The following is a 24,583-nucleotide window of genomic DNA, read 5'->3' as shown; positions in this document are numbered from 1 at the left end:
TTTTATTCACAAAAGTCCAGTACATGTAGGCCAAAAGAAAAACGCGCTGAATTCAGATTGATTTAGTGTTTTTATTTATTGCCGACGACCTTAAATACTGAGTAATAAATTCTTTATACAAACTGTAAACCTAGTAGGTCCTTCCTATTATCGTCGATTCAACGAAGAACGTTTTAGTTCAATAACTTAGGCAGTGTCCTTGTTTTAGAATTGCAAGGAAATACAACTTTTAGTGTTTACTCGAATGGGGATGATTCCAAACTTGAAAACCTAAGTGTGGATCACTTTGATGATAAAAAAAAATAAATTAATGAATGAGTGATTTCGGCTCGACGAAGAACAGTCCAGACTTAGGAACGAACTAATTCTAGTTTATACAAATTAAGTACATGGTCTACTTATTTTACACTCACTATTATCAGAGCTCGTTAAAAAGGTTTTCTGCGTAAAACAAATTTATCAGAATAATTGATCGAGTTCTTTAAACATAAAAAAAAAAACAATTCAGTGCAATACACCAATTTGATGAGCAAAAGGTAAACAGTTGTGCAAGAACGCAAATTACAAATAGACAAATTTCTCTCGCGAAAATTGTTACAGCTGATACCGATTTAATCTTGACGTAAATCTTTAGATACCGTGAACTCTAGTTTACAAACTTTCTTATTTCATATATTTACAAGACATGCATAACAACATAGCGCCTTCTACAAAAAACTTACTGCATTTTAAAACACATAGACAATTATCTTTTATGTTTGCCTATGATGAAATAATCAGGGCAATCAAAGGATCACACAAATAAAACCCTATTTTTCGAGCTCTGACTTATCAATCAACTGAGAAATGAAGGCATACGCGGTCTATACAAGTTAATTAAGTGTTATTTAATAATTTAGCATTATCTGTATATTCGTTCGAGAGCGAAATTAAGGCATATACGGTCTAAACATGTTTCGTTGCCGTGCTTGGCACATTTTTGTCACTGCAGTCATCACAAAATCTCGCATGTACATAGGTCTACGCTAGCTACACATACTATGTATACATTTATAAAAATATAATGAGAATCGCTAAATTCGATGGGGAGGATGGTGGAAATGGAGGCTTGGAGGCTTGGTGGGACATCAGTTAGAAATCGCACATGGGCACATAGATGGCCACGCACGTTGATTCCCACACATCGTTGGGCGAGTCCCACGAGTCCTTCTCGCGCCACCATTCCTTGCTATCCAAGTCGTAGGCCATTGTCTCCGCACTGGCGCGATCAATCGATTCCGTAGAGTCCAGTCCGCCCACAAAGAATATGGTTCTGCCCATCGCAGTCACGCCGGAGTAGAACTTTGGGGCCGGTATCTGCGTCTCCACGCTCCACGTGTTGCTCTCAATATCGTAGGCATAGATGTGCTCCACCAGAACCCGCGACTCCGTCAAACTCTCGTGCCATCCGCCGCAGGCATAGATTCGGTTATCCACCGCCACCAAAACGTGGTCGCAGCACGGCGTGGGCATCGAGGCCAGCTCTTGCCAGACTTCTGTCTTCGTGTCGAACACCCACAAGCTCGCCAATATGTTGGCCAAGTGGACGCCACCTGTTGAATGAGAAAAGCACAATAAAATATGACCTTTTACTCAAACGCCTTCCACTAATTGTAAACTATGCATCGTTTGCATCGTGAAAACCCACCAGAGATGTACAGCTTATCGCCCACAACGACGCCGGCATGCTGACTGCGATTCTCCTGCAGACTGGGCATATAGGTCCATACATTCTGGGCGATATCGTAGCGCTCCACGTTGGAGATCATGCGCAGGGCTTCTTCGGAGTTATCATCGTCCAGAATGCCGCCCACAGCATAGAGATGCTGATCGCCCACAGCGTTCAATGAGAAGCGGCAGCGATCCAGCTGAATGGGTGCTATGGTCATCCAGGTATTCCTGAGCGGACAGTAGCAGAAGCCAAAGGGATGGATGTACTCCTTTAGACAGACATCGTAGGCTCCACCCACGATGAACAGTTTGTTGTTCAGAACGGCAGTGCCAAAGTTGCCTGGAATGCAAAAGAACACGAATGAAATAGTACGACCGAAGAAGCTTAACTGATCAAAAATAATCAATCTCAATTCGAATGTCACTTACACTGATCGATGTGCGGAATGGCAGTCAACTCGAACCAATTCATTTTCGTTGGCGAGAAGCACATTATCACGTTGGTCAGTCCCTTCCACTCGAAGCCGCCGATCTTGAGCAGGCACAGCTCCATGCCCCGCATGTTAGTTGGTCCCTGTGGCAGTGATTGATCCTTTAGGGGGACCACTCCGTTGAGCAGGCGCCCCATGTACTCCTGTTTGATTCGATTGTAATAGGTGGTGGGCAGTTGCAGCTGCTTTCCCTCGTCCAGCGAGCAGTTCATGTGCCTCAGTTCGTCCAGGGACTTATAGCTAATGTGCGGCCAGTTGATCAGCCTCAGCAGATCCCCCAAAGCGTTCTCCTCCAGCTGCTGTTCGATTGCAAAGCTGCACACCAGACGCACCAGATCCTGCTCGGCCACGTCGATGGGATAGTTGCTGGAGAGGATGAAGCGCAACTGGTCCACCTTCATTTCCTTGAAATCCGACGTGGTCGCGAACTCCTCGAAGTGAGCGCACATATAGCGGTGGGCCCGCTCGGACAAGTCCATGATCCCATAGATATCGGCCATTCCCGCGATGGCCAGGCAGTTTTCCATCTCGATCTTTGCGCCCAGAAAGATCGTGCATCGCTCAATCACCTCGCGCACCTGGACGTGTGTGGCTGCCGCCAGGATCTCCTCGATGTTATCGTAGTTCAGCTCCAGCATCGATGTGTATATGTAGTCGATGATCGAGCCCATGGCCCTCGCTGTGATCCCATAGAGATTGATCTCGTCCTTGCGCGACTCGATCATGGCACAGTCGGCGAACATGGCGCAGAAGTAGTCGCTGCTGGCCGCCAGGACGACGCGGTGAGCCTGCAAGTGAATAATTTTGTTAACTACTTGGGAAACATGGCAAATAAGAAGTATGTAAATGCTACTATACTCGTAGGTTTTCGAAATAGCTACCTTTGCAACCAAAAACGCTGGTAAATTCCCATACTATTTTCAAAAAACGTTGAAAATCAGATTTAAAAAGATCTATATAATGAAATATTCCTATGAATTTTCTGGAAATATGTATATGCACATATGAATAAATATGAATCCGATTCCGGGAATCCCTAAACATTTACGAGTATAGGAAGCGCGCAGAAAATGCGTCATCGGCAGAAACACAGAAACACATCAATTTGTGTCGCCAATTTGTTTTCGTTTCGTATTATTAGCAAGAGAAAGTAAAGATGAGCTTTTTTGGTGGCCACGATTATCGGTTCGCCTACCACTTACCACTCTAACCCTATAACTGGTCACCTTATGCTTTCGTGGTTTTTGATTTATAATTAACACGAACTCGCCAAATGGCCAAATGTCCAAATTGCCAAACCGTCGAGTTTAGGATGCGAACAATCCGGTTTAGTTCGATTTCTATTTGTCCTATGCGCAGCCATTGAAGGCAGTGCCATAACTAACCTAGCCTAATCATAACCAAGTTGCTCTCAAAGATAATCTATGCATACTTGCTATTCATACTTGCTATGCGCACTTTGGCAGCCACTCTTGTGCAACCCAACCATGAGAGGTGCCCGTTGCACTCCAGCTGCCTTCGAAGATGTGCCTCTGCACCTAATGTGGCATGGGGCAATACGTAACCGCCAGCGATCACAGCTCAGCTGATCCCACAGATGTGCCACGATCTCTGTAGCTGGCTCTGGAGCTGGCGCTGCTCCAAATGGGTTTTGTTTGGATCTGGGTACTGGGTCCTACCTTGAATCGGTGCTCCTCGACGATCAGGGTGACGTCCGTGAGTTTCTCCTCGTTGCGCAGTTTGTTGAGGCCGCGCAGAAGGGTCTCCTCCTCGGGGGACAAGGGATTCGATGGATTCGCAGGAGTTTTCGCCGCAGTCGACGTCGCCGTCGCTGCCGGCGTCACTGCTGGCGCTGGCGTCGCTGCCATGTCGCTGTGCTCTTTCGGAACGGACTATAGATTAGCGCGGGCTATTAACCCAATTGTGCACCTATGTGGGCCCAAGGTTGGGGAATCCGTCTGATAAGAAATTCTTGAGATGACTGAGCTTCTGGTGCGAGTGCGAGTGCGAATGCGCGTGCGAGTGCGAGCGAGAGGGCAGCACGTTCTGTTTACACTCGCGGCCAGCTGTCCACAAACCGTTAGTTGGCGAACTCTGCACCGTTCAACGGTGAATATCCGCAGAAAATGATATAAATTAGTACTAAGCCCGAGCGGAGACAAAAATTTCGTGTGCGTTTTCTTTGCTTGTTGCTGCCCCTTTGCTTCTTTTTTGTTTCTTTCGACTTTTTACTTTTCGTTTTTGACGTTTCTTCTCTTGACGTTTGTGCTGCCAAATCGGTCAGCACCGCCAGAGATGCGCAACTAGCTATCGATTGAGAGGCGCGATCATTTGAAATTATTTAAATAGCTTTGATATCAAGTAAATCTTTATAATTGGGAAAAGGGAAAGCATGCAAATTAAAAGATTTGTATTAGAGCTTTCCTGCAAGTTGGATTTGGAAGCCTAGAAATCGAGATTATCCCCTTTAATATTTGAATGCTAGCATATAAAATTAAATGATTAAAATTAAGTTTCACTTAAAATGATTTGCAATGATATTAGTTAAATTATTCTTTGCTAAGTTATTTACTTTATGTTTTTTGGCACTTTAACAATATTTTTTACAATATTAGCAGAAAAGTGTATATTAAACAAACGAAATACGCTTAAAAATAAAGCGTTCAAAGAGAATACCATTCGAAATATTGAAGTATTGCACAATAACTAGTGGTTTCTTGTCAGAATATGTCTTTTACATTTAAAAGTAATTTAAATACAGTAAAAGCCTGTTAAATTGAGTGATCTAAATGGATACAATATTTGTAATATCAGTGCGTTGGTCAGTCGGGCATACAGTTTTTCAAATGCATTTTTAAAAATATATGCTTTCCTTCCTCGTACTAAATATATTTCGCGTGTTATTTCTTTTTATTGAATTTTTTTCGGAACGAAATTCTGGTTTAGCGGGTAAATAAAATTATTCTGATTTTTTACTCCAAGTATCGTTTGTATCCAGTGTTGACAAATACCCAAAGTGGTGCATAGTGGTGATATCGCAACGAACGCCGATAGTTTGCTGCACGGAATCGATAAGAGTCCGGTGAAAACATCGATATATGCATGAGCATCGGCCGTATTCCATCTCTACTCGACTGGTCTGGTCACTCGAAAATCACATCGGACGAAATCGAGTGGAAAGCGGAGCAAGTAAAACAAGAAGTAGAGTAAAACACACAATTAATTAGTTGTAATTTGGCCGAAAGTGTAGACGGCGCGCGCGCGATCGCTTAATTGTATTGTGAATTATAAGTAATTAACGCAGCGTAAGTGCAGGCGAAACCACAACAACAAACGTGTGGCGTGAATTTTTTTTTGTGAAAAGAAAAAGGCGAAAAGTGCAATAAAAAAGTAAAAAGCAAGCGATAAATGTGTACAAGGCGTAACAAAAAATACAAAAAGCGATGCAAGGCGAAAGAAAGCACACATCGAATTCGGCAAACATTTTAGTTATTCGTTAGTTAAAGTAATTAGTTTATTTGGTTACCGCCGCCGACGACGCCAAAAACGACAACAACAACGAAAGAAAGCAACAGTCAAATGGCGAAGAAGAAGCATAAGCAGAAGCGGCAACAACAACAAATTGGAATGCAAAATGCAACGTGCATGAAATTAAGATATTCACTATGTTTTTGTTGTTTTTTTTTTTGCACAGGCACAAATAAAATTGTCGCCCTGTTGTTTCTTTTTGTCCCTTTCTCTTTCCCGCACGCTGCAACCTTAAAGAAGAAGCAAAAAAGCGGAGCAATTACGAAAGGAAAGAAAAGAAATGAAAAAGAAAAGAAGCCGTGTAGGTGTGTGTGTGTGTGCTTGTGTTTATGTGCGGTATGTGCGTGTGTGTGTGTGTGTGTGTGTGTGTGTGTGTGTGCTGCGCGCCACATGAGGAAACTGCCAGCAGCGACGGCGACTGCGACGTCGGCAACGTGTAGAACCCAAAAAATAAAGCAAAACAAAAAAGTCCACAAGGAAAACATAAAACACAGTTAAGGTTACGATAATAGTATCAATAGCATCGCGTTCACTGACATACATAATTGAAATTGCCTTTTTGATTCTTTAAAAAAATTTATATATTTTAGTATCTTAAAAGTGGATAAGCTTATGTCACGAAAGTAAGAGAGTGCAATCTTTACCACTTTTCTTGCAATAAATTGCAAAATACCGAGATATCAGTACATGTGGAATGCCCTTTGAAGTGCTATTATTTTGACCACCATTGTGGATTTTTTTTTTGGCTGCCACTGACTCACGTTTCATTGATAAGAAGAAGAAAGGCGAGGGAAAAGAAACGAGAGGAAAGAATAGGGAAGGATTGTGGAATGTCCTTAAATAAACAAACAATAAATCGCCTTATCAGCTCTTCACCATTTTGGTTGTGTTTTTTCTAGTTTGCAAAACTAAAACGAAAGCATAAATATACAAACAAAAGAAGCCTACAAGCGACAAAAAAGTGTAAAAGAAAAAAGTCAAAAAGGGAGAACAATCTTCCTAGATTTTTGGTAAGTACCATATGCTTTTTGTTTATTTCATAAAAATGTTGTGTAAATCTAAACAGTATAACAATTGAAGAATCGGCACTTATCGCCCCGTTTTGTGCACTCTCTTTATTGCTCTCTTGCTCTTGTTCCCAACTTCCACGTCTTCCATTTCCCGTTGTACGCCAGCAGCGAAAGTTGTCTTCCTGCTTTTTAGGTTTTTTTTTTGTTTTTTGTTTACGTTCCAGGCTCCCTTCTCTCTTTTATTGGGCCTCTTTTATTTCCTCTCTGCGGAGAATTCTTCTGCGAGAATTCGCAGAGAGAGCGGCTGAGAGAAGACGAAGAGCATCCTGCTCTTACTAGAAAAAGTGGTTCATCCTTAAATCTGCAGAACTACTTTTGGTTTCTTTGCTGCCTAGTTGCAATTTATTTAATTTAAATTTATAGGAATTTTAACCCTTAACAGTTTTTTCGAACTTCAAAAACACTGTTAGGTTCTTAACTGACTGATATAGTTTTCAAAATGATATACTATATTCGCTTAACATGAAAAATATGAAAACGTATTGATGAAATAACAAAAAGGAAGGAATTACTGAAATTATTCCCAAATTACCGCATTATTTGATTGGATACAAAGATATTGCCAAATAGAGACCACTTAAAAGTTGCAGGATAATTTTCGTTATACCTCTGTAATTTGCAATCAATACTTATCGGGTTTAAATTTTCCCATTTCGCAGTGGAATTATCGGACACTTTCGCCAAACTTTTTACCCAAATCCTCTACCATCTTACCATTTTGCCATTTAACTTCGTTGACATTGCCCCGATCTTGAGGACAATGGGCAAATAAACACATAAACAATCGGAGCACACGCACCTCTGCTGCAAATGGTAAAAGTCAATAGATAATTATGTATAATGAGCAAAGAATTACGTTGCCCAATTGGCAATTATTGCAACAATAGTTAAGTCCATTACGTGTTTCCTCCCCTCCCCCCCAAATGCCGGCCAATAATAACGGGCATTTCCAGCTGGAGCTCGAACTCGGACCGAATCACGAATTGTAAGAAAACTCAACTTTATGCGCCGGACTTTGGTTACTGTTACTGTTATTGCCTCTCCATGGGTTAATGTTATTTTGTATTTTGTTTTCCAATTTTTTGTGTCTTGGTCAACACGCAAGAAGCAAAAGTAACACAAGAAAACCAGAGGGGCGAGGAACGAAACAGCAACAAACTAAAATTACATAAAACCTTGAAGTTACACGCGAAGAAACAAATGCTTATCGAACTCACAATTAATTTAGCTCACATATTTGCTAAAAAACGACGTCCCCAAGGAACCCAATATGTCTGAAAAGTTGGATCAATAGGGTTTTTGGAAATCTTGTGCTCAAAACTGTAAGAGTATGGTTAAATAGCGAATGACAACCTGCAGTTTACCTTACTTCGGTGTCAATGGGAGTATTTTGAGATTCATTTAATTGGCAATGCGAAATAGAGGTGCCCAGCCCTTTCTCGCAGTGTAGGGACGGGGCTGGGGGCCTGGGAACCGCTGTCTTCACCTTCTGCCTCAACTTTAAGCCTAGTGGCAGCGGCCGGAGCACGAGCCGCCTTAACCCAAAGTGGGGGAAACGAACTCGGGTCCGAGCCAAGCCGCTTGATTAACCTTCTTTTTTATTACAATATTTTTGTTGACTCTTTTCGTGTGCTCATTGCTGTTGCTATTGCTGTTGCTGTTGCTATTGCTTTTGTTTTGTTTTGGTCGTGGTTTCAAGGCGGCCACGTTCGGGATGGGAAATTAAATGCACTGCAATTACTGCACCCAAAAAAGCCGCGCAATATGTACATACACATGTATGTATGGCTGTGTGTTCAAAGAGAATGGAAGTCGGGGGCAGATAGGATCTCGGAGGCCAACGCGAGGGGATTAGAGTTCAAGGGAAGAGAGCTGTCGAGGGGTGGTGGCCGCAGACTGGGCTTCACTCTACCAGTACAGTGGGCCTCCGAAAAATCAGATTGTAGGGCTCGAGGAGAAACGTTGGTACTCGCAGATCTGCAAAATAACATCTGCATAAACCAATAAATTAGTATCTCTTCTCTTTTTCAGTTTTATGCAGTGCAATTCGAGCGCTGCAACACCCCATGAGCCATGCACTTCGTTTTTACATGTGTATTTACTTACCCCTTTTTTTTTTGCAATCTATTACTCACTTGTTGTTGCTGGTCGTCGGTTAATTAAGCTCAAACATTTGTCAACGGCTAGTCATTGTTCTTTTTGTTGCTTTGTTTGGCTTTGTTGCAAGTCGCGTGAAAATTACAACGTTATACAATTTAAATACTAGAATTAACAACTTGTTATTGTTGCCGTGCTTGTTGTCGCATGACGAGAAAGCGGCGGCGAAAACGCCGAGATGACATAACTAATGTCGCACAGATGAGATCAGAATAATATTCTCAATTTCAATATTATTTATATTTAAGTTGCTTTATAAGCAGTGAGCTTTATAAGTTACTCGGGGCACTCCCTATTTCACTGGCGATCATTGCGAAAGTCCCACACCCACTACCTAAAATCAGTGCCTTCATTCGCCTGACCGATTAAGCAAATGCTACGCTATCACTGCACTTATTTTGTTTTTCGTTTTGCCCTACTCCAGTACTCCAGATTTGTTGTTACTTGAAAAAAGAATGCCAAGGTCGTCGCCGTTTATTATTATTCACTGTCTTCGCGCGCCGAGCTCTTGTTCTTCTCGATTCGCGATAACAGAAGAGCAAGTATGTACATAGGTTTCTAATGAAATGACAAAACTGCTGAACGTGGAAATGGAAATGGAACTTCGGCGGCAGAGAAATAACAAGTGCGACGGAAAGCAATCGAATTTGTTAGAGCAAACGAGTTACCGCCCAGTGCCACCCCCTTTTTCCGCCAAAACCGGAAATGGGGACCAGCAAGAACAACTCGCCGAGTGTTACACAAAATATTTAACATATTTTATCGGTTGCCGAGCCACTTGGCATTCTAAACAACATTTGTTGGGGGCCACAGCTTTAATCAAGATATTAGCTGACCAAAGTATTGGTATTAGCAAGTCATATTAAAGCGCATAGATTGCTGAAGTGTGCTAAGATATTTTTTCAAGACAACTCATTTATATTTAACCATAACACCTGGAACACTATACCTTTGAGGCTTCATCAAATTCAAAGTATACATATATGTGTAATGTTGTCTGTACATGAGTGTTCCCTCTGCAGAGTTGAAACAAGTTTCCAGATAGAGCTGGTGCATCGCTCCAAATTAGTATTTATATTAATATTAATATTAATATTGATATTGATATTGACGGACTAATGGGAAGTGCAAACGCACTGAAATCGTCGTCATTGGCGCAATTGTCTTTGCTTTGCCTTATCACATCGCCGCCTGGCCGAAAGTAAACTAAAGCCAATTGCAAAAACAGTCGGGCGGTACTTGAAAAATGAATTGAGCAAGCAAATTGCAGGGGAAACGAGAATTCGCATTCGAGTGAATGGCTATGGAAATGGAAGTGGAAATGGCAATGGCAGGGGGGCACCACTCTGATTGGGATTTGGGGATTGGCTTGTTTACCACTTACCAGTGTCGAGTGCATCGGACACCTTCCGTGTGTCCTCGCAATTCTCAGGTGGCTCCCCCAGGTAAAAGGGTGCCTGGTGATTGGGCTTTGTCCACCTTGTGATTACATTTCACGCCCCAATCGAAAGCCAAAGGCCGGAAGAGTCGAAAAGGAAATGCAGCAGGAAGCAGTCCGTCACCAGACTGCCACTGCGGCACTGGACGAAAAATAGCAAGTTTCCCTGATAGTCAAACTAAAATGTGTTTTTAAATAGATAAAAGGTACAAATATGAAAGAAATGAATGAATAAACTCTAAAATGAATTGGCAAATGAAGAGTTAGGTGAATATACGAATGAATACTGGAACGATAATTAGAAATTCTAAAATGAACTGGCAAGTGAAGCCTTAAATGAATATAAGAATGAATTCTTGAAAGAAAACACATACTTTTATCAGTCATCCAGCAGAAAGTACGCTTATAAGTAGCTGCATCTGGTTATTTATTAACGTGTAGCCGGAATCCAGATTCAACTCAGCTTCAGACTCATCAACGTCGCCATTATCAACTCGAGCGTTGTGATTATCCTGATGATTGTGGCCCTGCTGCTGCTGCTGTCATTTTATCTCTGGCCTCTGTTTTAGGTGGTTCGGGTTGCCGGGTCGTTGGGTGGTTGGGTGGATGGCTGGTTGCCTGGCTTCTGTGGAGTGGGTGGTGGGTGCTTTCGACACGTGCGACGGGCGCAGAGTGGGCGGCTATGTGCTATCTTTCTGCCTGCCAGCCGTTTCCTCTTATCATAAAGCAAGTCGGCAGCACAGGGAAAAACAACAGCCGTGCCTGGGCTAACGTGTAAGGAAACTCCTCGAATACACTACCTTTTACTCTTTAAAAGTGTGTTTCAGGCAGATGGATTTCCAGGACTTTCACATTTACATTGATGTTATATTGTTTTGAATTGGTAGTTCTATAAACTAGTTGGGTTTTATAAATAATTCGCATGTTTCTGAAAACTAGAAACGTTGAAAACGAAGTGGCAACCAACCCGATCTCAAAGTACACAGAATCAAACGACTCTAGGGTACACAAAAAACAAAAAAGTACAACACTCGGACAAACTGAACAAACAGAGTATCGTGGAAACGGGTGGTGGAGCACGGGGGGAGAGGAGGGGAACGGAGTGTGAAGTAGCATTGGGCGATAGCGGAGAACAACAGAACGCCAATGCGTTGGAGGACAGCACTTGACTACAACGAGCAAAGTCACAAAACAGCCCAGGTGTGCAGTGTAAGAAACCGTTAAAAACATATGTTCTACAGTTCTAAATTTCTTAATTTATTAGCTCGTGTTTTTACCTTTACTTTGAGAGACTTCGTTATGTTTTTAGATCAAATCATAATTGAATTATTTGCAAGTGCAACTAAATCGGTTGGTAAACAAGTATATGAAAAGTATGCCTGTAGTTTCGTTGAGTGTACAAGTTCTATATTTATTTATAGCATGCTTTTAGACACTTTCGAGTGATTTTAAGTCACTCCCATGCAGTTCATATTTGTATAACACATATAACTTTTCAACACTTGAAGAGTTTCGCTACTACCAATTTAATTTGTATCAGTGTTGTTTAGTGAAATGCCTTCAAGGCCGAAAGTACTGAGTACACTTTGGTCGCCTTTTTTCCGAGTTGCACTGCAGCTGAGGAGCTTGTGTATTTCGCACATTTCGCTCAGTGTATGCTTAACGGCGACAGTAGCCGGCTCTGTTAACTGTTAATGCTCACCGGTGACATCGAGCGACAGCAGCAGCAACAAAAGGCGGAAAGCACAGCTGCAGGGCAGTCAAATATCGATCGACATTGTCAAGAGCAGCGGGCTGGGAAAATTCGGTGAAAAGGGGCTGCTACTTGTGCGGCTGACACTTAAAGTATGGGGGCGGAAAAGGGGAAAAGCTCCACGCCCAAGGAAGCCAACCGCGCAATTCTAGCGGTTGAATGAAAGTGCAAAGGCAAAAGGAATTATGAATGGGTTTTGCAGGGCACAACTAAATAGTAACAAGTTGCAACATATACTTCCCAAACCTGGAGCTTCATGACCAGTGGCGTAATTTTCGCAGGAAAACGCTGTTTTAGATCGAAAGTTAATGCTCCGAAATTTCGATTGAGTCATTTGGCCCATTCCGCTTTCCCACCTCATTCAATAATCTCAATTCGATTTCAGCAAAGTAGATTGCATTCACTCTGCGAGGATTGCATCTTGCAGATAACTTGATTTCCTTCCTCGTCCCTCTGCTCAGTTGCCCCTTGGAGCGCACAGGAAATTACGTTTAAATGAATCAATAGATAAAAGCTTTTGCCAATTGCATTCGCATCTATCGCAGTGAAGTAGGGAAAATCCCTCGCTGCACAGTGCAAAATAATTGGGTTAGGCACATAGCACTCTTTGTTGCAATCTAATCAAAGTTGAACCTTATCATTTGGCAGTGGAGTTCTAAGGAAACAAGGTGCTAGAGCATCTGGCAGAATCTAATCATTCTTGCATTCTTTGCAAGCGATTGAACTTAAGTTTTGTATCATATATGATAGCCAAAAGATATGCTGCTGTTCCGATGCTGAAGAATTCGCGTTTAGTTGCTAATATTGACTTTCAGGCCAAACTGTTTGAGTACCGCCAAGGGGAGTTTCGTAGGACATGGACTCTTTTTCGAGTGTATACTTGAACTTGGCTTGGTGGGAGAGAGATAGCGAAGGATGCGAAAGAAAGGGAACATCTCTTTATGTGTGCAATTTCCGTTTCTTCTGCAGGGTTTTCTGCTCTTCTCCCTTCTTCCTCTCTCATTCCCTCTCGCACGTTCTTCCGTTCCCCCCGAATCCCTCAGACTTCTCTATTTTCGCAATGTAACGACTTTTGCGGAGGATGCGACAGATAACAATAATAACAACAACAACAATGACAAGTCAAGGAGCCTTGAAGTTGCAGCTCCTGCTTCTTCTTTTTCGCCGTCTTTGTGTATCTTTATGTATACACTGGAAACATTTGTACATTCCCAACGTTGTAAGCAATGTAAATATTTTTTCCATATGTGTGCATGCATACAAATACCGACTATACATTTTATTTCATTCTGTTTTGTATGCAAGCAAAATTGAGTAATTGTTTTCTGTGTAGCTGTGACTTGGCAGTCACTTGATTTCGAAGCTGAAACTGAAGCCGGTTTGCGATGCTTTTTGCGGCCTGTTTTGTGGCCTGGTCCTTGAACTGTCTCCCTCTCTTTCTCTCTCTCTCTCTCTCTCTCTCTCTCTCTCTCTCTCTCTCTCTCTCTCTCTGTCTGTCCCTCGGTTTCTCCCCGCTTCTTCTTCTCCGTCTCCGTCTCTTTCTTTTTCTGGGTCCTCCCCATGTGTAATAACAAAAAAAATAAGAAATACAAAATAAAAAAAGCGAGGAAGCCAGGGCTTAAAAGCCAAGAATACAGTGGGCTTTCACTTCAAAACATTATCAACAATTATTCAGAAAAAGTACACCAAGTACAAAAGTTTATCCATTGTGCTCGCCTCAAAAGTTTTAATGCAGTGCTCTTCAAACGAATGCATCGAACACACCTGTGTTTATTTAGTAATCGCAATTGCGATGGTCGCTCGCAAGTAAATACTTTATCACGCTTTACTAAAAGGGTACATCATTGTAGAATTCCGTGAGACAGCTTCATCCTTCTGCTCTCCTCCTGCATTTGCAAATTGCATTGAACTGCAGCCAAGCGATTGCAAGTGAAAGAGACAGCGGCGCAGGAGGAGAAGATTGGGGGAGGAAGACCGAGTTGCATCCAATTCATGAAAGGCCCCGAAGGCTTTTCGTTTACATCCGAAACTGTACCAAATTAAACAATAAAAAATAAATAAAATTATGTTAGAGGGGAACGATTGGTGCCCCTCTAACCTCTGTGTGCACTGGAAAAATAATAATAACAGTGTTAGATTAATAGAGTAAAATATACAAACGTATTTCAGTGAATCAACCTTAAAGTGTATAAAGAGTAAGAATTTTCCTATTACTGTGGCAACAAGTATAGGCACTTTATTCTCATATTATTCGATCTTGATTCCTTTAAAGTGGTTTCATTAAGAAACAGCATTTGTGTGATATACGGTTTATGTCCTGTTTTGTAGCTCTGCATAAATCCTTCGGATTATGCATATGGTTGCAAGTTGCAACCCTCGAGCGACACATATGCAACCCTCTTCCTGTTTACCCCCAATCCCAAACCCAAACCCAATATCCACACTCCCCTAGTCTGTGAATTGCATTTTGAATACTCATTACGAAGGGTTTCAGCACCGGGGGACTCCCATTCCCTTTGCATGCGTGAAATGAGCAGGGCGGGGAAATCCCCGAACCACCCAGAGCCCCCTCAGGGGGTGAAACCAACCCTCGATCCCAAAAAAAAAACAGAAAAGAAAAAGCTGGAAAAACCCCCAGAAGCCAAAGCTGAAAGTCCAATCCGAACTTCTGCGCCACCCTTTGTTGCTTTTCAGTCATAAATGGATTTTAAAGTGGATGCAATCTGGGCCCAAAAGTGGGTGGTGGTTCCAGGGGGTGGTGGTGGTAATGGGGGTTCGGTGGCACGAGTTCGGGGACCGTTGCTATTATTAACATGAGTATGCACTTGGAGCCTTCATTATGAAATTAAATATATACACCACACCCCCACCAGAACATATGTAAATGTTTTCAAGCCAGAAAATACGTGTGCGTTTTCCCCAAGATTTTCATTGTTTTCCCGTACAGTAAACACTCGAGACAGTCTTCTAGCGAAACGGCTAGTAGCGAAACACGATAGGTGAGGCAAACTTTCTGCTGAAGACTAATCATAACACATTAACTGATGAATTGGAACTTGAAATGCTGAGCCATTTCTTAATAACATCAAAGTAATACAGTTTTGCATGCCGAAATATTATTTAATGCTATTTCCTCTAAAACTGCTGCAATTTCGACTTAAGGCCTACCCAACCAAAGTGCTGCTTTTAAGATAATGGAATTAGAACCAAATCCAATCAGGCTGATTAGCAAAGTCAACCCTGAAACACCCCGCAAAGATCCCATTGGAATCGAACACTTTTCGGATTGCTACATCGGTCAGAAATAATCCTTGGAGAGTTCGCTGAAAACCATCCATCAAGTTGTCAAACCAGGCAGAAGAAGGCAGAATAGAATGGAATGGAATCGAATGGAATGGAATGGAAGCCAGTTAGGGGATTACTTTCGGGATTCGTAACTGATATGATAAGTGTGTCGGATAAGCTAGGGGTTTTTGCTCTGGGTTCGCAAGTGATCTGATAATAATACCTATAATGCACCAGCTGAGCTGTGGATTTCCATATGTTTAAGGGTGACTATTGCAGTGAATTACAGTGCAGAAAATGAACTTATGCCACCCCAAAGAAATACTCTTACTTGGAGTGTTGCTATCGGATGTGTTTCCTTCGCTTAAAATTGTTCTATATTTTAATAGTGTCTTACGGCCTGCTAACAATTTCATTCGTCTGTTTTCAAGACCGACAAAACTTCCAGTCATGCTGTAAACCATTAAGTGGAAATCTTTAAACCTCAAGTTTAGCCAGCACCTCCTCCAAACTTTGAGCCCGCAGCAAAGTTTCAGTTCAGGGCCTAAAACTACTCGCAAACCAAATTGAAAACAGATACAAAGGAAAAATAATGAAGCTCCTCCCCTTTAATTGAGTTTTGTGATGCACCGAAAAATGACTTTGCAATTTAATAACTAACTTTCGGTAATTTAGTTTTGTATGGCTTTTCCGTAATTTGAATTTGAAACCCAACAGCAGAGAAACTGAGAAATGGAGGCCGAACATAGTGGGGCAATTGCTGTTGCAACATGCAAATGGTCACGTAACGAAAAAAAAAATTCAATTAAAAACCAAAACCGAAACCAATGAACTTTGGGAGACAGCAAAATAAAGAGAAAACTGCCACAATAACAGCACAACCAACTGGAGAATATTCTCCATAAAACGAAGTCAGTGCAAAGATCTTGTGTCTGTGATAATTCGACATATAAGTTCAGTTCCAATTGAACTCCAGGGAATCCATGTCAATGAGCAATATGAACGATGTGAAGTATTTCTGCTCTCACGTTTTGCCTGTTTTTTTTATACTCTAAAAGAAAGTGGTGTTATTGGTGTAGCCATATGGACCTTATGCTCTCAGCCCGCTGGCAAATTGTTATCATATATAATTTTAATAAACCGACAGCTTATCAGCAGCGAAGAATTTTAAAATCAACTTATATCATGAATCCCTTAATATTTCGGAAAGCGTGCTTTAAGTTGCGTTGGCATTTTGCTCTTTTCCTTTTCGGCGAGCTCTCTATTAAATCGGTCAGAGGCCTGAATAATTGCCAGTGGAAGGGGCAATCGCAATTGTGGGGCAGGTCGTTTTTGCATAGTGCCTTCCCGTGCCCCATCCCCTTGTGCCCCTTTAATTTAAAATTTGCCCCGTTTTCTCTGCTGCTGCCAAGGGTCGAAGCGAACCATCGGCTCCACCGCCAGTACATGGGATCCCAAGTTTAGTTCTTATATCAGCTACGCGCGCGTACAATATCATATTCTGTTTTTGCTGTTCTATGTTCTTTTGTTTACTCCAAAAGTGTTTGGTTTGTTTATTCATTCTGGGGCCGCGTGTGTTCGTGTGTGTGCCTTTCTGCCTCTTTTTTTATGTATTCGTTTACTCTTAGGCTGGTTTTCTATATGGTTTCCAATCGAAATCGAATGGGAATCGGAGAAAGCTGTTTTGGGGGTGTGATGGGAATGGAGCGTCTAATTTAGTACTAATGTTTTAATAGTCGGAAGATCTGACGATCAGCAAAAACTTCCCTTGGGCGCCTTATACTAATTTTCAATGACACAATCTTGTGGCAAAATCTGTGGGCTTATTCAAATGTTTACGTCATTGAATACTAAATACTCATGGGAAGACGACAATGTTTACACGAATTTATTCGCTTAAATTACATTTGTCAAAGAGCCAGAAAAGAAAGATCTACACGAACGATCATTAATCATACTCGAAGAATTCAGATAATGATTGAAAAAACCGAATACATACGTGTGGCTTAAATAAACAATACATATATGTGGGTTCTGTCGCTTAATTAATCATTGAAAGATGTATTAACTTATTTTTGGTTCATTTTAATTAATGCAACTGCATTAGTTGCGAAACGATTTTAGAACCAAGTTTGGTAAGTTAAACATTAGCATAAAACAAGGTTGCAGCATTAACCCTCAAGCGCCTTAATCTAAACCCACGTTTTCCGGAATTCAGTTCAAGGTTATTCATAAATTTGTCAGGTTTTCTAATATTCCGCAAAATTTGGGTACTTTTTTGTGACAAAATGTGCAATGCACATTCCTGGGCTGCTGTTCGGTACACTGTGGAGAAATGGAAGCTGTTCTGGGGTCAATGATAAATCACTTAGTTGAATAAAAAAGGCTTTGAACTGATTGAATCATTTATGTGGTGGACGAGTTCAATTGATGATATGATATATATTCTGATTATTGTTCTTAATACACCTATTATTCGTAGTGCTCTCAAAATGAAGGCGTTGGAATCGAATTCGTTGGTTTTAAACTGTTATATTTATTTTATTTTTTTACCTTGAACTAATTTTATTTGTTTTTCACTTCATTTTGGTGCTTAATTATTTTGTGAGCAATTCTTTAGGCACGTCTATTTGTCTTTCAACAATTGACAAGTGGAAGTGTTGTTGAACTTCTCTGTTTAGTCTCTGTGTAGTTTTTCAACCCGGACAGGATTGCGTTGTTTCCAGCTTGTGTTCCTCGGTTTCCTCGATTTTCTTAGTGAACCATTCAATGATGATATAATACAAGCCAACTAAGCACCCAAAATACGCACACACTGGCGCGCTGGGAAATGGCGAGGAAGAAGAAGCTTAGCACGCAAGCAGAGAGTTTTCCCCATTTTCCGAACTCGACCCCCTTCCCCTTGCGCTCCACCGTTTCTCATCTCACACCAAATAAAAAGGTCGTTGAATGAGGTCAAGGTAGCACTGGCTCCCTCTTTGTCTCTCGCTCTGTCACTCTTTCTCTCTCTTGCATCTATATCCCCCTCGTTCTCGATCGATTTTCCATCTCTTTTGGGGGAGGAAGAGGAAGAAAGCGATAGAAGACGAAGAAAATGCTTCCATTTTCCACTTCATTTATTGATTTGCCCGTCAGTTGTCAGAAATTAGATTATTAAGGCGTTTGCTCCGCTCAGCTGGACCAACAGTTTTCCCGCCACTGCCACTCCCACTGCCTTTCACCGCCCACCGCCCATCACCCATACTTGCCGCCCCCCGCTGGCGGTAGGAAAAGCAGGGAAAAAGAAAGACATAAAACACATAGCACAAACAAACAAACGACGCTGCAAGAACATTAAATAAACAATTCGAAAATAAACGTAACAACAAAATTAAGTATCGGAAACAGTCGAGATTTGGACGAGCATATCACCCTGTAAAACAAGCTAATGCTAAATGTTTATACCAAGGAAAAGTGTACATTACTCGGAAATTACACTAGTTCAAATATATTTAACTATGTAATTTATGAAATTACTGAATGGCATCAAACAGAATTTTGTGCTTCTTCTGTTAAAAGACCTGCTCGTCGGAACTGGGACGGTACCAATATAGCCAGGATCTTGAAATTTCCCAGGGTAAATAAAATGGAAATTGAAATTGTGAGTGACGCCAGGCCAAGACACATGAATGCCTGGGTACATTGCCTTTTCGGTGTGTATTGGTGGGCTGTTTCGCCTTCTTTCTGGTTTTCATATAAGTGTACGGCTATTCCGATTCCGAATCGGTGGCGGCGACACTTGGCAACAAGTTGAATGGCTCTCGCTCAGCACCCCAAAGGGGCTCTAACCCCCTGATAACGAGGGGACAGATCAATATACACATCTACGCGTATATACACATATGCTATGTATGTATGTACATATGTATGTACTCATGGACAGGTATATAGCTATATACCGGTTGCTATATGGGTTCGGTGTGCATAATACACGGGCGTGATGTTTGTCGAATCCGATCGCATCGGCATCGGCATCGGTCTTTGATGTGCGTCTGCCACAATATTTTTCATATTCTCCGGCCCGACTTTCTCATGTTACCCCGGCTTGCTTTTTGATGGATTCCGATCGGATTTGTGGGGCGAGAGGTGTGAACACGCCGCAGAGATAACCTTTGATCTGATATGGGTAGCTACAGCTACAAGGTGTGTGATTCAATTGGGTTAGGTCGGCGTTCCAATGGGTTACAGATCGTGCAATATCAGTACATGATTTTGAAACTTAACTTCATTCTCACGATCAAAATATTATCACCCAAAACCTGGGGATACCCTGGCAACCCTATAGGACAAAGTTCCTTTAAACTCTTATTTCGTTCCAATCCAATTAATATGCTATGAAATGTCAGATGTCATATATGGGTAAAGAAACCAGTTAAAAGCCATAAAACTTTATTGTTTACGTATACGATACGCACAATAAGACTTTTAAATAGTAGACGCCTTTTTATTAAGAAGATATTGCCCTTAATACCTTCTCCGATCGTCGAACTGATCAGGCGATTTCCAGCAATTATTTTGCAGATATATGTGCGCAAGTGACTTTTATATAGATCCAGCATATGAATGATTTATCGCTGATATCGCTGTTTGTTTGCATTGTACTTTTGTTTCGCTCTCGTGTCAGCTTTATATACAGACGCATATATCGCTTTTTTTTTATCGACTTCCATTCCGCGAAATTGATAGACAAAGAAATAAAAATGGAGTCAATACGTATACGTATAGTTGTATTTATCTATAATTTCTTTTTGTTTTTTGTTTAATGGAGAGGAGAGAAAGAAACCGAAGAAATTTTATAAATGTAATTGCACGTAATTGGATGCCCCCGCGTGTGTATTTCTCGGTTTGTGCTTCGTTTTTTGTTTATCGATTCCAAGTTGGGCATACGACCAAGCCGTTTATCGGCTATCATGAACACATATATCATATGTCTTTCTACATATATATTTTTCTGCTTTTATCTGTCGACAGATATGGAGTGGGAATGGCTATAGCCCAAAAAATTGTAATGGCAGGTGAACGGTGCAAACATACATAAATGAAAAAATATCATAAAACATGAGGGAACGGGGATCCGAAAGTAAATAAACAGTTATCGATTTATAATTTATTACTAATAAATCAGGAGGTGTGTTTACTATTTCCTAATTTGAACTTTAAATTTAATGCTGCATGTAAATAATACCACAAGTGAATGGGTACAGCAAGGTTCACCATAGAAAACGATGTATTCGAGTGCCTTGACTACCACATACCCCTTACTCTGCTGTTTAAGGCACAATACATTAATTGAGTAATTTATAGATTAGATTTGTTGAAACCACCATTAAATTTGAAAAGCTCTCAAAGGGCAAATTAATCAAAATGACCAAAAAGGTTAAATATTATTATAAAATTTGTTTAGTCTCTCCTCTATTGAATACCTGTTGCACAGCGAATCAATTTTATATATCGAGTCCTTCTAAATTCTCATAATTAGTGCAATGATATTATTGTTGTATATTGTATACATATGTACATATACAGTATGAAGTAATGTTTATAGTTGAAATAAATAAACGACACTGGCACAAAACCAACAAGGAGAATTTCTGAGAATTGATTAAAGTTTGTTTCAGTGAATGAATCTACTCAATGGAGTGCAGCGTAATTTCTGCTCAGTTATTTTAAAGACAGGGCTAAGACATGTTTTTTTTGTAAGAGAAACTAGGTAAAAATACGATATCAAATTCTTTAAAGCAGTAAATCAGGAGAACCGTTACGAATTTTATTGCGCCTCTCGATTATAAAGGAATATAATAATGAGCAGAATAAAAGACATTGCGACAAAAAAGGGGATTCAGTTGCCAGCTTTTTATTGACAATACTGAACAATTCGTGTGATAACAATAAACTTGATTGTTTTGCACTACCAGCGGCCGTTGAAATCGAATTTAACAGAAAAAACCGGGTTACGTACAGTGGAGAGGAAAGATAAAAACCCAGAATCACATCGTGGCAAGTAAAATAATAAAAAATCAAGATTAAAGACAGAACATGCGTGTAATGAGCCAGGCAGCGGTAAAAGTATTAAAACGCTGTTCAACAACGGCAAGAAAAAAGAACAAGGCACAGAATTACATCAATCAAAGTTGGGTTTTTTTTTTTGGGGGCGGTTTCGATTGATGGAGCTTAACGAAAATAAAACAAGAACCCGAGAGTCCGAGAATCGAGAAGAGATAAGTGGAAACTAAAAAAAATATAGGTTAAGAAATGTAATGTTATTGGTGAAACCTAAAATATACATATATTGAAATGTAGGATGGCTTCTGGTCTGCTAGTCTGGCAAATTTTCCATTCCATGGAAAATATCTTTAGTTTTCAGCTATCGCCGCCCAACCTTCAAATGGATTATCGGTGCCGCTGCTGATAAGTTGATATAGGTCGTTATATGATGTTTTTCAGTACCAGTGACGGGCGGCCAAGGTCTAACAGTAGCCAAGTAGTAGAGTGTTTTACAATCATTCATTTGGGTTTGCTATTTCTTACGATTCGCCAACAAAACTTAACACATTTTCAGTAATCTGCAGCCGAATCGGTTTATCTGTGTGTCTATCGCCTTGAGTGACTTGACACACTCGATCTCCCCCTTTCGCAAAAAAAAAATAAAGAAAAAAACTACTTTGACAATGCAATTACAATGGGGCAATTATAGAGACTACTATCTGAACAATCCGTTTTTGTCTGTCTATCTGTTTGGGGGTAATTACACGTGCTTTGGCTCAAATTATTATGGCGGCTGTCGCTTTTGCCTTCTTTATGTTGTTTAATTGCGTTCAATGAGATAAAGCTGGCAAACAAAACAGTAATCACAATAATATATATATACTGCAAATCATAAAGCCTATTAAATCCTTTCAATACTCGGCCACATTTCCCTACGGGTCTTTAATCTTTGACCTTAACGCTCGGCTAATTAATTTGTATTAATTGTGTTGTTCATGAAACAAAACCAATTCGCAGAGGTACATTTAACTTAATGTATCCTCAAATAATTTAAAAATTTAGCTAGCTCTATAGCTAAAGTGTTGCAAAATTGGTATAATAGAAACTGCACTTTGGCTGATACCCATCCTGTAGCTTAGTTTTTTACAAATTAAGCGCACATCGTACAATTAATCAATAAAATGCTAATTGCGCAAGGAAACAAATGTACAGAGTATTATCATTTTGTTTTATCAAACAATTATACTTATTTAGCGTCTTTAGTGAGTCTACACATAAAATCTTCTTTGACAAAAATGTCAAACTAGGATTGCCGACCAAAAGGGGGGCGTTAACCTAAACCCCTTTGAAAGGGCGATTCCGGCTTTAATACCCTTCTTAATTTCAGTTTTATTTTTGAAGAAAGAGATACTAACAGCATTATATCATCGTAGCTGTGTTGATTATTACGATCGACCCAAAGTCATCGCATATGCCCAAGTACAGTTAGTTAAGTGCTTTTAACTTTTAACTGTTGGACAGAAAGGCAAAAAAGAAACAAAGCCTTCGAGACACAAAAGCGAGGAAAAACAAAACGAAAAACCTCTTTCGGCTTTAATTACAATGCATAAAAAATACAGTAAAAAGCCGAAAACAGATTCAACTATGGGGTTTTCTGTGCTGGACATTGACCGTCAAATGAGAAGTCAAAAAAGTGTAACACGCCTCGTCGCATTTTAACCCCTTCTGTGCCTCAGAAAGCTGAAACTATTGGGTTAAGAGTCGGGGAATGCCAGAAGTATTTGATAGCTTGGACCATGTTTAATGGATTCTAAGGAATAGGATCAGTTTTTCAATAAACAAGTACAAAATGTTCTTAGCTCACAATGCACACGTAATTAAAAGTGAAGTGTTTTTAAAGCAAGATGTATTAATTATGTATCAATTACACTCCTAATTGTGATTAAAGACTATACACTATGTCATACTAATAATACATAGTAATCTTTTTATAAATCTAATGCATCTAATCTTTTGATAAAGCTGTCTGTTCGGCTCGAAGGACCAATATCTGTCGAATTTCCTTGTTGCGCAAATTAGTTTGCCAAACCTTTTAAAAAAAAAAATAATCGACTGTCGCACTCTGTTTCACTAAATAATCGACTAAGTCTTATTTCTGTTTTTTGCAGATGATTTTCGTTAACCCATCGATGGATCAGCACGAGGAGTTAGTAGCAGTACTATGGTAATATCGATCGGTACGATGGGCCTCGTGCCGCAGCCACATCGAAAATTTGCAACTTATCGTAGGATGTAAAGGAAAATCCACGAAGAAAGGACCGCAAGCGAAATTGCAGATAGAGGATAAATAGTTTAGCAAATAGAAGAGGCGAACCAGGGGTGAAGCGCCACCCCCACCCACCGTCACACAAATGAGGGTGCCACCAACAGGTTGACCACCAAAAAACAAAAACAAATAATAAGCAAAATAACGTAGTAATAAAAGAAGCCAACCGCACGACAAATAGAAAAGGCAACAACAACCGAAACCACCAAGCCACAAAGCCAGCCACCGAAAGAGATAGAGCGCCAAAACAGAGCGAGAGGAGCGTGTGTAAACAGAAAAAGGCGAAACACAACACACGAAAATACAAAATTCAAGAAGAAAAAAAACCCGAAAACACCTAAAAATCCACACACACCCCCTTCAAACCACAGTATCCCGCTACAAAATGTTACAAAACTCGAACGCCGCTGCCGCAGCGCATTCGGCAGCGCAGGCGGCCTCAGCGGTGGCGACTCCGGCAGCGGCGGCAGCAGCGGCATCCGCAGCAGCTGCTGCTGCAGCGGCGGCGGCGGCTGCAGCGGCCAACAACGCCGCCCTGGCCGCCTCCTCCATCCAGCCCAAGCTCATCGTCATCCGCCGGCGACCGAACCAGGGATTCGGCTTCACGCTGCGCCACTTCATCGCCTATCCGCCGGAAGATGACCAGGCATCGGCATCGGGTTTGGCATCGGGATCGGCATCGGCTTCGGCGACAGCAGCAACGGCGGCATCGGTATCGGCCAACTGGCCACAGGTGAGTAGGGATGATGGTTATAATGGGAAGAGGTAGAGATTGAGGGTATATATAGTATAAAAGATATA

The 24,583-nt window shown here is 41.0% G+C and overlaps 2 protein-coding genes across 6 annotated transcripts in view; one reads left to right on the top strand and one right to left on the bottom strand.

Annotated features, from left to right (window-relative positions):
* Positions 1–51: 51 nt before the first annotated feature.
* LOC122623311 (kelch-like protein 26) lies at positions 52–4,439 on the bottom strand. The gene is made up of 4 exons (XM_043802392.1): positions 3,881–4,439; positions 2,140–2,989; positions 1,688–2,050; positions 52–1,592 (listed from the first exon to the last, which is right to left on the bottom strand). The coding sequence occupies exons 1-4, from the start codon at positions 4,067–4,069 to the stop codon at positions 1,132–1,134; spliced, it is 1,863 nt and encodes a 620-aa protein (XP_043658327.1). The 5' UTR covers positions 4,070–4,439; the 3' UTR covers positions 52–1,131.
* Positions 4,440–5,380: 941 nt separating this feature from the next.
* The window catches only part of LOC122625142 (serine-rich adhesin for platelets), a 39,561-nt gene continuing 20,358 nt past the window's right edge, over positions 5,381–24,583 (top strand). For 4 of the 5 annotated variants that reach the window (XM_043805068.1, XM_043805066.1, XM_043805067.1 and 1 more), the window contains exons 1-3: positions 5,384–5,402; positions 6,629–6,739; positions 23,625–24,515. In XM_043805068.1, the coding sequence (XP_043661003.1) occupies positions 24,168–24,515 (348 nt within the window). In that variant the 5' untranslated portion in view covers positions 5,384–5,402; positions 6,629–6,739; positions 23,625–24,167. Of the gene's footprint in view, positions 5,507–6,628; positions 6,740–23,624; positions 24,516–24,583 lie in introns of all 5 variants that reach the window. The other variant, XM_043805065.1, reaches the window with a different exon arrangement.

The sequence above is a fragment of the Drosophila teissieri genome, chromosome X (assembly GCF_016746235.2).
Source record: "Drosophila teissieri strain GT53w chromosome X, Prin_Dtei_1.1, whole genome shotgun sequence".
In the NCBI taxonomy this organism is placed as follows: domain Eukaryota; kingdom Metazoa; phylum Arthropoda; class Insecta; order Diptera; family Drosophilidae; genus Drosophila; species Drosophila teissieri.
The sequence above is the reverse complement of the archived record's forward strand: the minus strand, read 5'-3'. Positions and strand labels throughout refer to the sequence as shown.

Excerpts from the sequence above, each read along its gene's own strand:
- LOC122623311 (XM_043802392.1), bottom strand. The coding sequence starts at position 4,069 with ATGGCAGCGACGCCAGCGCCAGCAGTGACGCCGGCAGCGACGGCGACG. Across the intron at positions 2,051-2,139 it reads CATTCCGCACATCGATCAGT|GCAACTTTGGCACTGCCGTT; the intron begins GTAAGTGACATT and ends TTTGCATTCCAG. Across the intron at positions 1,593-1,687 it reads CGATAAGCTGTACATCTCTG|GTGGCGTCCACTTGGCCAAC; the intron begins GTGGGTTTTCAC and ends CTCATTCAACAG.